Here is a 14,123-nt window from a genome sequence, read left to right as displayed (position 1 = left end):
GCATCCTATTAACACCATGCCACATCACATTGTGACAATGACAGATCGAAAACCAGGGAAGAAAACCACCCAAACCCAACCGCCCTAAGAAACTTGTCACTTCCTCCATGTTGTCTCAGCCTGCCCCGGGGGGTGCAGGTCAGAGAGGGAAACTGAGCCGGTGAGTGGCACAGCCTGCACTTGAGCCAGGTCTGACCTCACTTTGTGGTCCCCAGAGCAAGAAATGACAAAGGCTAGTTTCCAGGTCACACTTTTATTTTCACAGAAGTAGCGGCCACACAGCCAAAGGGACATGAAGTGTTCTGGACAGTAGGCACGCCTGCGGCTATAAGAGCCTGCTAGCGGACACTCATGCCTTTCTCTTGGTCCGCATGATCAAGGAAAAATATAAAAATCACACAGGATACACGGCCACACCTATCCCCACCCCTCCCTTCCCTTTCAGTAAGATCCAATTAAATTATGCATCCTTCCAGCCGAAGCAGCTGGCTACAATCCTCATTTGACGGAAACCTCCACACAGCCAAGAAACGGGTCTCTAGGGGGAAGAGGCCTACTCTTTCACTTTGCACACACGCTGCTCCCTCACCACCCTAGTGCCATGCATAACTCCAGCCAAACCACCAAGTGGATGGACAGTGATGGGACCAGCCACAAGAAAAGGCCGGTAACTCGGCCCACCATGCTTGGAAGGCTGCCACTTTCCAGGCAAGATATTACTGGAGCAGAACACGAACCGGAGGCTGGTGCCATCCCAAGACCTTCCCTCCCAAGCCCCAGGTTCTGACGGTAAGGTAAGGTCTGACGGGCAAGATTTTGGTTTGTAGGACTAAGGATGACAGGCGCTGCCGGCACCCCTGGCCACACTGCCAGGGGCTGAGGTGAAATGATGGCGCCTTCTCTGCTGGGTTAGTCTGCTCCCTTAGCCATTTCTCCACGGCAAGTAGGATCAGCTTAGCGCTGAGGGGACGCACACATGCCCGCTGTGAGAGCCAATGCCAGGGTTCACAGGCTTTGCACACAAGCTCGAGGGAGGTTTCTTCTTATTTTTCTTACACCCTCTACAGAAGCCAAATGGGTCAGTGTGGTCCCTTTGCCTTCTGAGTGCGTGACTGCGCCCAGTGCACACAGGACCACGCTAGGACGCCCTGCAAGGTGCCAAGCCCGGGCGGGGGGTGGGGGGGGGGAGCGGGGAGGAGCTTCTGTCAGTCAAGATGTGACTCTGAGGATTCCGGCAACCTAAGTGCCAAGGCTGACACTTTCCTGCCTTTCTGAAAATGAGATGAGAGCTGGGCTTAGGCTGAAGGAAGGACCTTAAATGACAGACAACTCCCAAGTGTCCACTTGGATCATTTATTTTTCCTCTGACACAAATGAAGCTTTTCACAAGATTTGCAACCACGTGTCTAAGAAGCCATGCACTTCTACAGCAGGAGGGCCTGGGGGAGGTCTTGTGATGGAGGAGGAAATGCAGCTCAGAGAGACAAGTGACTTGCCCACGGTTGCACAGCTCGTTAACAGAGCAGGGACTGAAAGCCAGGTCTCCTGACTCCCGGTGCAATGCTCCCTCTCAGAATGTCACTGCTGACACAGCTCACTTAACTCCGGCTTCCCTTACATGACACAATTCCTTCTCAGGTTCTGGGTTTTCAGCTGAGGCTGGGCAGTTGTTAAGATGGAGCTGCATAAACAGCCAAGCTTTCCTAAGTGGGGAAGGACCTGGGGGGTCCCCTTCCCTCTGCAATGCAAATGGTGCTTACTTTTCTCTGAGCTTAGGATTTGTAAGGCACTAAAATTAACTACAGCTGGGGCAGGGGAAGTGCGACAAAAAAAGGGATGAGTGGTTCAGGAAATCAAGTTGATGCTCTTTTCTTTCAGCCCCACAGTGAGAATCCTCATGAGACCTGACAAAGGTGGGCTCCATTTCCCTGCATGGTGCCATCCACAGCTCCCCCACCGCGACCAAGCGGGTTCTGGGGACAGGAGGCATGAGGGGTTGGAGAGCTAAGAATGAGCCCAGGTCCTCTGGATCCAATTCAGGGCAGAAACCACTCACTCCACCTGGGCAGGTGTCCCAGGCCCAGGCCGGGACAGGATTCAGCCCTGAAATGTCTTCTCCAAGGGCATGGTCCTGAGTAGGCTTGGGCAATGGCTGGTGGGGGGAGACTGCAGGCCTGAGTTGAGGGAGGAAGGGGCAGGACGTCACCAAGGATGGCAGAGAGAACTTTGGACCTGGCTTTGGCACAGCTCATCTTGGGCCTGCCTGCCCCACCTGTGCCCTCCTGAGACCCAGGGACGGAGAGGAAGGCCGTCCTCTGAGAGCTCTTCTGGCTGCCTGCAGCAGTGGCAGTGCAGCTCTGGGGCGTCCCCTTCATCATTCCAGCAAACCTGTGCCCAGGTGACGTACCGCGGAGGCTCCTTGGCCTCAAGTGCTGAATCCAGAGCACTCAGTCAGCTGTGATGCTGAACGAGCAGCAACAATGATAGCTCCTGCTCATCCAGCATCTCCAGTGTGACAGGCCCCGGACTTGGATGATGACAGCCTGCAGGAAGATACTGTTATCCCCTTTCAATAGATGAAAAGCTGGGCTCAGAAGGGTTGAGTGACTTGCCCAGAGGCGCACAGCTACTGAGTGGCTGAACTGGGAACTGAACTCAGGTTTGTCTGACTCCAAGTCCCATGTCCTTTCCACTCCACTAGGCTGCCCCTAGAAGCTGGGAGCAAGCTGTGGGGGCTGTCTGGGTGGGATTTCTGGAGGGGTTTCTTTCTGAAATATGGATCTGGGAGAGCAGCCAAGCTTGCATGAAGGGAAGACGCTCCCCAGCCCTGGGGACAGGTCTCCCGGCAGGCTCCGGCTCAGTGCCTGGCGGCCTTGCAGATCTTGTCGTACACCTCCGGGAAGGCATCCTCGCAACCGAGCTGCTTGCGCAGCTTGTGGTACAGGGAGCCATCAAACATCTCCCAGAACTCCTCCCGGTTCATGTAGCAGTCGGCATAGAGCATCTGGAACCTGCAGGGCAGAGGCGGCCGTGAGCAGGCAGGGAAGCGGCGCCAGGGCCGTCCCCAGTGCGGAGCGCACTTGGCAGTGCAGGGTGGTGTGGGCGGTGGAGGAATTCTGGCCCTCACTCTGCAGATGGGAAACCCAGGCTCAGGGTGTTCAGTGGCTTAGCAGAGTCAGCAGTAGCACTCGGACTGCCGGCCTCGTGCTGCACTCCGTGCACCGCCTGCCTGCTCCCAGACGGGCTCCCGGCTGCTTTCTTTTCATTGACCTTCAATAAACTGCACGTATTTCAAGTGCACAGCGTGCCGAGTCTGACGTGTGTATACAACCTTGAAACCATCCCCTCAGCCCAGGTAACGAATGACCATACCCAGTACCCTCAAAACCTTCCTCGCGCCCCTGCCTTATGCACCGCCCTCCAGCACTCCGGGCCGATCTGCTTTCTGTCACCACTGATTCTGGAAGTTTATAGAAATGAAATCGTACAGCACTCCTGTCTCCCGGCTCATAATTATTCTGAGACTTGTCCCTGGTATGTCCATCACCGGCTAGTCCAGGCCCTCTTAGTCCGCCCTGGGCCTCTGTGTGGCTGTCACAGTCATGAACCCCTCCCTCCCCAGCTTTGGTCTTCCAACCTGGAGCGGCAGCCCCTGACCATATCTAAAACCGCCCCCCTCATCTGCCCAGTGGGGAGCAGCTGGCGGGACGTGTGTGTGTGTTCGCTGGGGGAGGGGGACGCAGGAAGACGAGAGGCAGGAAGTCCTGCATTCCGCCTCCTCACCATCTTTCACAAGGCACTGCCCGAATCAGAGGCTGCCCCAGCTACACAGGCCCTAGCGACCAGCTGGTGTGGCTCTGGAGCTGGCCGCCTTGGCCCTTCTCTGCTTCCCCTGGAGCAGTGTCCTGGCGCTGGCGGCAGAGGGACCGCGAACAGCCTGGGTCACTCACCCATGCACGCTTCGCACGAACTTCTCCAGCTGCCTCATGCAGGACCTGGCTTCAAAGTGTTTCACGCGCGGCTCCCCATACGCTCCAATGTCGATGTAGAGTTCGGTCTCGTCCCCCTTGGGGTGCACCAGGCCCGGCTGGCTGGGCAGGATGAACGGGCACAGCCAGATGGGGTAGACCTGGGTGGACCAGGGAGGGGGTGTTGGTGCTTTTTCTCCCACAGGGGACAGGCTCATGGGCGGCTCAGCCCACTCCTTCCTAGCCACAGGGAGGCTTGGCAGCGTCTCCAGGGACCCTCTCCTTGCTGCTCGCAGCCTCAGCCCACCCGCTAAGCCCCGGCCGAGAGCACCCCCCACCACACCAGAGGACCGGGCCTGGCCCTGGCTCACGTGGATGTCATTTTGGAAGGTGTGCAGGGCCTGCTGCAGGCACTTCATGGGCACCAGCATGTCCTGCACCACATGGTGCTGCTCGTACAGCTTGCGCAGAGTCTCGCCCTGGGTCAGCTTCAGGAGGGAGATCTTGGGAGGCACCATCCAGCCAAAGAAGTAGCGGAAGACCGGGTTGTTGCCGAAGGGGATGATGTCCTGAGAGACAGAGGGTCGGGGAGAAGGAGGCGACAAGGGTTGAGTGTGTCCATGTGCTGGGGCGGCCTCGCCCAGTCTCAGCGCAAGTATGACTGGGAACACTCCTGCTATTTGGAGGGGCAGGTGGCCCCCAGGACTGTACTCAGTCAGATCTGGGTTTGATTCTCAGCTCTGGTGTTTTTACCAGCGGTGATGACCTTGGGCTAGTTACTTGACTTCTCTGAGCTTAGATTTCTTATCTGTAAAACGGGACCTGTGAGAATAATGAGATACCAAATGGAAGGCACTCAGCCCAGCGGCTGAAGCAAAATAATAAAATCGCTGTAATTGCTGTTCTAGTCGTTGAGGTCAGTGTGGCTGGCACGGAGCAGGCATTCCAATAAACGCTGTTGAATGAGAAAAGGGATACTCAGAGAGCCTAAGCAGTTTCCATAAGGTCACACAGCTAGGGATGGCTCTCCCTAGAGTGGGCTCACTGGTTTACAGCATCTCCTGAGAGGCCTTCCCTGACCCCCTGTTGAAAATATCGCTGCCCCCCGTCCCTCCATATGCACAACAGCAAATTCTGGCTCACCTTTCTAGGCCAAGCTTGACGGCGACCTCTGCCCCTAGGCAGCACCAGCCTCCTCTTCCTCTTCCTTTGGCCCTCACAGTGCCACCGGCCTGCCCCCCAACCTCCACCTTCCTCCTCCAGGGCCCCTGCTGGCAGTCCTGCCCCCACTGAGCTCCTCTAGGGCTCCTGCAGGCAGTCCTGCCTGCCCGCCTCATCCTCCCCCGGCTCACGACTTTTCTCCCTGCTCCGTCTGCCGTCCTCCTGAGGGTTACCAGTGCACCTGCTACCCCGTTCTCACAGCTCCTGGGCCCTTGAAGCCAAGCACAGTCTTTCTTCATTAGACAGCTACTAGGTGCCTGCGAGGTCAGGTCCCAGGTTCTGTGCTGGGTGCTGGGGATACCAAGATAACCTGACACATGGCCCCTGTCCCCAGGTGTGCAAGGGACAGGCCACAGGACTCCAGTGCAGGAGGAGATGCAGAGGCAGCTCATAAAAGGGTCCACATCAGACTAGGGGTCAGGGCAGCTTCCCAAAGAAGCCACCAAGCTAAGCTTTGGAGCTATCACTCTTGCCCAGCAGGGAGGAGGCTGGCTGCTCCCTGCTGTTAGATCCTGGCACCCATGCCAATGCCTGGCACACACAGGAGCGCAATACATAGTGTGCCTATATTGATCCCTTGGCTGATTTTGGAAAAGCCACATGTGCCCACAGCAGAAACCCCAACAGTCCAAATGGTAAGCCTCCTTTCACCTCTGTGGCCCCGCTTCCCTCCCAGCCCTGACCCCACTTCATTCCCCCCCAGCCCCGAGCTCTATTCCCTCCCCAAAGGCACCCACTGTCAGGAATTCTGTGTACCTTCTAGAGGCACTTGATGCACAGACGAGCAGATGGGCCTGAAAATAACAACAACTCACAAACGGTGGCATCTAACCGGCTCTGCTCATCACAGCACATGGAGCATGACCACATTCTCTGCCCTGGATGCCTGACCTGGACAGCAGGGACCCGCCAACCACGGCTCCTGCACCCTCTGGCTCTGTAAATAAAGTTTTATTGGAATATATCCAAACCCACTCATTCACACATTGTCTCTGGCTGCTTTCAGGCTACAGGGCAGAGTTGTTCCCAGAGACCTCATGGTCCAAAATCCTAAACTATAATCTGGCGCTGCACGGGCTGTTTGCTGACCTCTGCTCTCCCGTATGGATGTGCCCTAATTTATTTAATGGTTCTGCACTGACGGGCATTTAGATTATTTCCAGACTATCCTAATGAACGTCCTTTGCACGTAAGTCTTTGCCCATTTATACGTACATTTATCCGAAGATAAATTCCTGTAGGTGGAAAATTCTGGTTCAAACCATGTGCAATTTTGATGGATACTATTTCAAGAGCTCGCGCTACCTTACACCCTGTGGAGCCAGGTAGGAGCGCGCTGTTCCCACCCCTCGCCCGCAGCGTTATCAGAGCTCTGTATCTCCGTCAAGCTGACAGCTGAGACACCAGACTCCTACTCCTGTCCTCTCGTTTTGCTAGTCTTTTTTAAATTCTGCGTGAGTCTGCATCACCTTTCTTATGTCTAAAAGACATTTGCATGTTTTCCCCTAAAAATAGTCCATTGTTAACCAAAAGTATCAGCTGGAACCACTCCTTTTCCAAAGTATGGACCTCAGAAAGTTCAAGTTTCGAAGACTGTGCCCGCCCTTCCCCCTTCCCACCTCCGTCTACCCCATCCTTCATCCTTCGGCCTCTGAGTGACCTCGGGTCCAGGTCCCTGGCTTCTCTCCTGGTCCTCTCTCGCCAGCACACCACGGTCGGTCACTCCAGGGTCCCTCCCGCAGGCGCTCCTCTCCTGGGCCCCCTGCTCTCCAGCTGACCTTGACCTTTACCTGTGTCCAGCCTCTACTATTGGCCTCTTCTGTCTGCTGGGCTGCAGGGCACACTACAGGCCCAAGGGGCTGGCCTGAGCCAGGACCCCAAACCCCAGAGGCAGGCCCTGTGGCAACGGCGTGGTAAGAACCTGAACCACCACAGACCTCTGTATCCTTCCTTCCTGGTGCCACTTCCCTGTGTTGGCCACTTACGCCGGCCAGAAATGAGGACACAAAAGGGAAGGGAGAGACGGGGCCGCCCAGGCCCTTTCCTTTGCAGCACTTCCTTAGTGCAAGCTGCGGCAGAGGCTGGTAGAATGTGCACGTTATCAAGGGAAGCAAATTGTACAGCACTTCTACTGTTCCATTAAGGACGAAATGCATATCCATGAAGAGTTAGATGCTCTTAAATTGTATGTAAAAGATGAACAGTAAAATTCATGCTAATAATTTAAATTTTTAATTTTTCTTTACTTAGAACAACATTAAATAGCAAATATTTATGATGAGAGCCCATGGAAGAAAGGAAAAAGCTTTATAATTTAGTACCTTTGATGGCACTTTTTCCCTGCTTTTTGCACTGGGCCCTACAAATTATGTAAGTGGCCCAGACCCCAAGTAAGGCTGACTGGTCAAGCTGGGTGAGGGGAAGGGACTGGACCAGCCCAGCATGGCCCAGGTGTGACAAGAATGGACTGATCGTCTAGAATGTGGCTTCTTAAGGGGTTCAGCACCCACGCCAGGCCAGGCCAGGCCACATTTGGCTCCTTAAATGGCCTAAATGGGCAGGGAGGAACCCGGGGGTGCTGCCAGTGGGAGGAGAAGGAGTTAACCCGGGGGAAGGGGGCAAAAGGCAAGTGCTTGAAATTGTTTATTACTTCTTCTGTCTAGAAGGGTCTTGGCTTCTCCAATTCCACTATAGTGGGTGCTGTGATGGCCGCCCAGATGCCTCCTCCAGGGAGGCACCCATCCCCCCAGCTGTGGGAGTGCTAGCGGCTGACACTCACAGCGAAGCCACCTCCAGGGAACTGTCCTTGGCTGAAGGGTGCTGCCTCCTCCCAGGTCATGCCATTTCTTCAAGGGCAGTCCAATTCTGGTTGGGGGGGGGGGGGCGTATAAAGTCCTAGCCCCCAGGCCCCAACTCCGAGGCCTGCCCAGCCCGAGCCCCCTCTGGGTCAGCTGAGGCCTTTGTTATAATTGCATCAAAGCTCCACTTCTCCCTCCCGCTGGCCCTGCCTCCCTTTTCACTCACAGCTGAAGATCCCAGAGTTCTTCCTAACAAACTTCGCGTGTGCAAGTCCCAGGCATAGCACACCCATCCTTCCAGATCCTTCCTTTAACTTCAGGAAGTGCAGGCCAGTGTTTAACAGCACAAAAATATAAGGCAAACCTCATTTTGAATCCTAGCTCTGTGGTTTTAAAAGCTGTCCAGAAATCCTTCACTTCTTTCTTCAAGAGGTGGAGCTTAATTCCCCTCTCCTTGAGGGCGGGCTGGACTTGGCGACCTTTCTAACCAACAGAATGTGGCGGGAGTGGCGGGTGTGACGAGTCGGGTCACAAAAGGCACTGAGGACTCTCCTTGGTCTCTCTCTCTCGGCTGGCTCTGGCTCGCTCTGGGGGAAGCCAGCTGCCCTTGAAGACACCCGAGCAGCCCAGGTGGCGAGGAATCAAGCCTCTTGTCAATAGCCCTGTGAGGGAGCCTTCTGGAAATCGGATCCTCCAGCCCCAGCCAACACTTGACTGCAGCCCTGACCCTCGGAAACTGAGCCGATAGATGTCAGTGGCTTCAATCCTCTAAGTTTTGGGTTAACTGGCTGCACAGCAATAGAGAACGAATACACCCTCTCTGTCACTGAGTTGTGTCACTTCGGATAACCTAAACCTCAGGCCCCTCATCTGTAAAATGGAAACAACACTACGCCCTCCCCTCACAGGGTTGTCAGGAAGATTGAGACAATGCGTGGAAAGTGCTCGGCACAGGAACTAACGCAGAAGGACCGATGGCAGCGAACGCCCGAGGCCCCCTTCTGATGCTCCTGCCTCCGCCTTCTTTTCTTGTTTCTTCAACATTCCCGCTCTTGACAAAACCACGCCTCCCACCACCTTAACGCTGCTCTTGGCAGGGAGGAAGAAGGACTCTTGGTGTCTTCTGCCTTTGGCAAAACTCCCCCAGCTGCTCTGGGCCTTGACACTGCCCAGCGTAGGACTAACGGGGCTGGGGGAGCCCCAGAGCTCCCGGGCCTGGCGGAACCCTCTGCTCCCCACTCCTTGGACCCCTCACCACCGCCCGTCACATCCTGCTGAGAGACCTAGCCCACGATTAGAACTGACCCTCACCTCCTAGGAGACCAGCCCTGTGAGTCCTTCCTGCCCGACATCCCCATTTATCTTGGTCACCGTGGACTCCCAGGTGCCCGATTGATAGCACCCCTAACCTGTTAGAGCAATGCAAGCTCTCTTAGTCTGACCCCATCTGCCTCTGTCCCCTGATCTCCCAGCCCCTCCCTTGTGCTCTCATGGTCTGACATCAGCAAACCCCCTCCATCCTCAGTATCTCCTCTGAGCATCCTTTTCCTCTCCATCTTCTTTGCCGGACCCTGGCTGGTACCTGCAGCCCCCTGAAGTGGTATCATTCTCTCTCCCACGACCCTCGAGGGCAGACAGAGGGGAGGCGGGCTCTCCCGACCCCTCGTGACTGCTTCTGTTCCTCCTCTTCTCTAAAAACCCTCAGCAACTCTGAAGCCAGGCCCACCACCTGCAGCCCCATCCTTCCGCTCCAGCTCCAATCACTGTCAGCTTCTTCGGCACTGACCTTGGTGATTTTAACAACCACAGCGATGACCTTTCCCACACCCTGGCCTCCCTCTTTGTGCCTCCCACCTCAGCCACTGACTCTCGTGTGAAACCCCAGAGCGGGAGATGGCAAACTACAGCCCGTGGGGGTCCAGTCTACTGGCCACGTCCGGCCCCTGCCTGTTTTGCGCGTAGTTTTACTGGAGCCCAGCATGCCTACTGTGTACGTGTTACCGCGGCTGCTTCTGCACCCCAGGGGCAGAGCTGAGTAGCTATCACAGGACGTATGACCTGCAGAGCCTAAAACATTTGCTACTCGGCCCTTAAAGAAAGTTTGCTGACCTCCAGACGTTGTCAAATTGTCTATGTTCTTTGTCTGCATCGTTTCTAGTCCAAGCATTCACCCTCTGACCATCAAACGCTGCTCCCAGCTCCCGCTCTCTAGGACCCGACTTCAATTCTTCACCCCAACTGGGGCACCCGAGCCACCCCACCAGCCCCTCGTCAGCCCTGGGAGCCCCCCCCCACTCCCCTCCTTGGCTGGCTCAGACTTCCTCACGCTCACACCCCGGCCTCTCCAGCCTTGCCCACGCGTCACATCCATCTGCAGGTCCTCAACCGTGGTTAGATCTGAATTTCGCCCCCACGGCCGGACACGTGAGAACCCACGCGCACCAGGCCTGTCTCGCTGTAAATTCGTAATCTTGACTCCTCGGCGGGCCCAGGGCCGCCTGGCAGACCTACACTTCCCCAGTTAACTCACTTCCCACCCTCCAAGGGACAATTTCACATCTCTCTCCTCGCAACTTCAGCACCCCCGCCCCCTCACCGTGGCTGACATCCTTGCTTCCTGTTCCATTGAGAAAATAGAAGCAACTGGAAGAGAACTCCCACACCCTCCCACCACCAAATGACCTCCTATTTGTAGAAACGGTACCCATCTACACTGCCTCCCTGCCCAATGGGCGAACTTTCCACGCTCCATCAAAAGGCAAGCTCTCCTTCTGAGCCCAGGATCCATCCCCTCCTCAAGGCTGACCTACAAACATGCCCTCTTCCTGCTCGGTCATTCTCCCTCCCCTCGGGCGCGCTGCCATCAGCACAGCGACCTGCGGTAGTTCCTCCGTTCTTAAAACAATCACACAAAATATCTTCTCTTGATCCTACGTCCCTCTCCAGCTACCACCCTCTTTCTCTGCTTCCCTTTATCTGAAGCCTTCTCAGATTTCCTTTTTCACCATCCCCACTTCCTTGTCTGCATTCTCTCTTCAACCCACTGGTCAGGCTCTCACTTTATCCCTCAAGGTCAGCAGTGACCTTCCCCGGCTAAGACCAGAGGTGGATTCTCTGTCTTCCTCTCACTCAGGGGCATTCAACATAGTGGTTCACCCTCCTTCCTGACACACTGCCTTCCCAGGTGCCAGTTCCCCCGGGCTCTCTCCTCCCCCTGACTGAGGGCACATTCTCTCTGAGGCTGGTTCCTCTCCCCTCATGTGTTGGGGGGCCCCCGGGGCTTGGCTCTGGGACTTTATCCTCCTTCACTCACCTAATCCGTGGCTGTAAACATTTCTCTGCTGATGATACCACACTGATACGTGGAACTTCGACCTCTGCCCTGAAGTCCTGGCACATGCAGCCAGCTGCCTCCTCGGCGGCCCACCTGGACGTCTGAAGGCACCTCACACTGACGTGGCCCAGACCGAACTCCTGATTTCCCTTCCCAGACCCTTCCCCAGGGTGCCCATGGCAGTGGACGGCACCTCTGGTCATCCAGCAGCTTGGGCCCCTAACCTTGGCATCATGCCCACGGCCAGTGTGTCCAGAAACCCTGTTGGTCGGTTCACCCTTCAGAGTATCTCCCAGATCCGATGCTTTTCTCCTTCTCCTCTGCTACCCTCTGCACGACAGAAATCTTCTTTCTCCTACTCTTGCCCACCTCCAACCCCATCTACTCTCCATCTAGCTGTCAAAGCTACTCTTTTAAAACAAAAATCAGGTCATGTCACTTTTCCGTGCAAAGCCCTCCGCTGGTTTCCTATCACACTAGAGTAAAATATAAAGTCGTTCCTTGACTTACAAGGACCCACATGATCCAGGCTCTTTTTTGAGATCCATGCTGTTTTTCAAAAACACGCAACCGTGCTGTGACAAGTGGATAACTACATGCAAAAGAATGGAGTCGGACCCCACCTCACACCATAAGCAAAACCGAACTCCAAATGGATCAGTAGCCTAAAGAGAAGAGCTCCAACAATAAAGCTCTTAGAAGAAAACGGGGATAAATCTTCTTGACCTTGGTTTGGCAATGGATTCTCAGATATGACCTAAAAGCATGAGCAAAAGAAGAAAGGAGAAACTGGACTTCATCCAAAGTAAAAACTTTTGTGCATCAAAAGACATAATCAAGAAAGTGAAAAGACAACTACAGAATGGGAGAAAATATTTGTAAATTATGTACCTGATAAGGGTCTAATATCCAGAACATACAAACTCTTACGACTCAGCAACAAAGACCACAAGCCAATTAAAAATGGGCAAAGGATCTGAATAGACACATCTCCAAAAAAATACTCAAATGGCCAACAAGCACGTGAAAGGATGCTCAATATCATTAGTCATTAGGAAAATGCAAATCAAATCACAGTGAGATTCCACATCACACCCACTAGGATGGCTATAATGAAAACCCAGAGGGGCTGGCCCCGGGGCCGAGTGGTTAAGTTTGCGTGCTCTGTTCGGGTGGCCCGGGGTTTTGCCAGTTTGGATCCTGGGCGCAGACCTAGCACCGCACATCAGGACATGCTGAGACAGTGTCCCACATAGAAGAACTAGAAGGATCTACAGCTAGAATATATAACTATGTACTGGGGGGCTCTGGGGAGAAGAAGAAGAAGAAGAAGAAAAACGAGAAGATTTGCAATTAGCTCAGGTGCCAATCTTTAAGAAAAAAAACAACAACCCAGATGATAACAAGTGTGGGTGAGGATACAGAGAAAATAGAACCCTCATACACCACTGTTGGGAGAATAAACTGGCCGCTGTGCAAAACAGTTTGGCAGTTTCTCAATAAGTTGGATGTCGAGTTACCATATGACCCAGCAATTCCACTCCTAGACATATACCTCAAAGAGTTGAAGCCTGTACTCAAATAAATACTTTACACGAATGTTCAAGCAGCATTACTCACAATGCCAATAGGTGGAAACAACCCAAATGTCCATCAGCAGATGAGTGGAAAAATCAAATTGTGGTATATCCATACAATGGAGTATTATTCAGCCATGAAAAGGAATGATGTACTAACGCATATGATGACATAGATGAACCTTGAAAACATTATGTTAAGTGAAAGAAGCCAGACAAAAAAGGCCACATATTGTCCGATCACATTTATATGAAATATCTAGAATAGCTAAATCTAGAGGCAGAACATAGACTGATGGTTGCCAGAGGCTGGTGAAGGGGTAACGGGGAGTAACTAGTTAATGGATACAGGTTTCCCTTGGTGGTGATGAGAATATTCTGGAAGAGGTAGAGGTGGTACTTGCACAATACCATGAATGCACTAAACGCCACTGAATGGTATACTTTAAAATGATTAATTTCACGTTGCATGATTTCACTTTAATAAAAAAAAAATGAGAAATAAACAACCCACGAAGCCCCTCTGAGGACCGTGCGCTGGCCTCCCGCTGCCTGGGGCACTCTTCCCCAGATGCTGCAGGCTGACCTTCTGCATGTTCAGGTCCCTGCTCATAGGTCACCTCCTGAGAGGCCTTCCCTGACGCCTCGATTTAAAACGTCACTGCTCCCCATCCCTCCACACGAGAGCACATTCTTGCTCACCGGTCAAGGCCAAGCTTGATGGCTACCTCCACCCTAGACAGGACTAGCCACTTCCTCTTCTCCTCCTTGCGCTGGAGTCTGTCTGCTCGGCTAGGCTACAGTTCCTCAAGGACGGAACAGGTCTGTGCTCCCCAGAGCGCCCGGCCCAGCAGCCCCTCCCCGGCATGGAGCAGAGGCTCCGTGAGAGCCTGCGGCTTGAAGTGAAGGTGGTCTGGTTCCCCAGGACACAGCCACTCTTCTCCCCTCAGGGAGAGATTGTGGCTACAATGTTCACCACCCTGGTTCCCCACCCGGCTGGCCTGGAGGAGCCAGGATACGGGGAATCCGAGCCTCACCTGGAGCTCCCAGAAGATGCTACGTGTGTGCCGGTGGTAGTAGTGTCTCAGGGGAATGTACTCCAGGCCCTCTTGGTTTGTCTTCAGGTAGTTCTCCACGTGCTTGAAGAACCACGGCTTGTAGTAATTGCCAATGCTATTCAGCTGCAATGACAGAGGGCACTGTGTCAGCCCACAGACAAGCCCCA

The 14,123-nt window shown here is 54.2% G+C and overlaps 1 protein-coding gene across 1 annotated transcript in view; it reads right to left on the bottom strand.

Moving 5' to 3' along the window:
• Nucleotides 1-1,339: 1,339 nt before the first annotated feature.
• Nucleotides 1,340-14,123, bottom strand: part of DHCR24 (24-dehydrocholesterol reductase) — a 31,765-nt gene continuing 18,981 nt past the window's right edge. The window contains exons 6-9 of the mRNA XM_008542516.2: nucleotides 13,936-14,079; nucleotides 4,340-4,537; nucleotides 3,951-4,129; nucleotides 1,340-3,011 (exon numbers count right to left, since the gene is read on the bottom strand). Coding sequence (XP_008540738.1) covers nucleotides 2,858-3,011; nucleotides 3,951-4,129; nucleotides 4,340-4,537; nucleotides 13,936-14,079 — 675 coding nt within the window. The 3' untranslated portion in view covers nucleotides 1,340-2,857. The remainder of the gene's footprint in view (nucleotides 3,012-3,950; nucleotides 4,130-4,339; nucleotides 4,538-13,935; nucleotides 14,080-14,123) is intronic.

The sequence above is a fragment of the Equus przewalskii genome, chromosome 2 (assembly GCF_037783145.1).
Source record: "Equus przewalskii isolate Varuska chromosome 2, EquPr2, whole genome shotgun sequence".
Lineage (NCBI taxonomy): Eukaryota > Metazoa > Chordata > Mammalia > Perissodactyla > Equidae > Equus > Equus przewalskii.
This window is presented reverse-complemented; position numbering and strand designations above follow the sequence as displayed.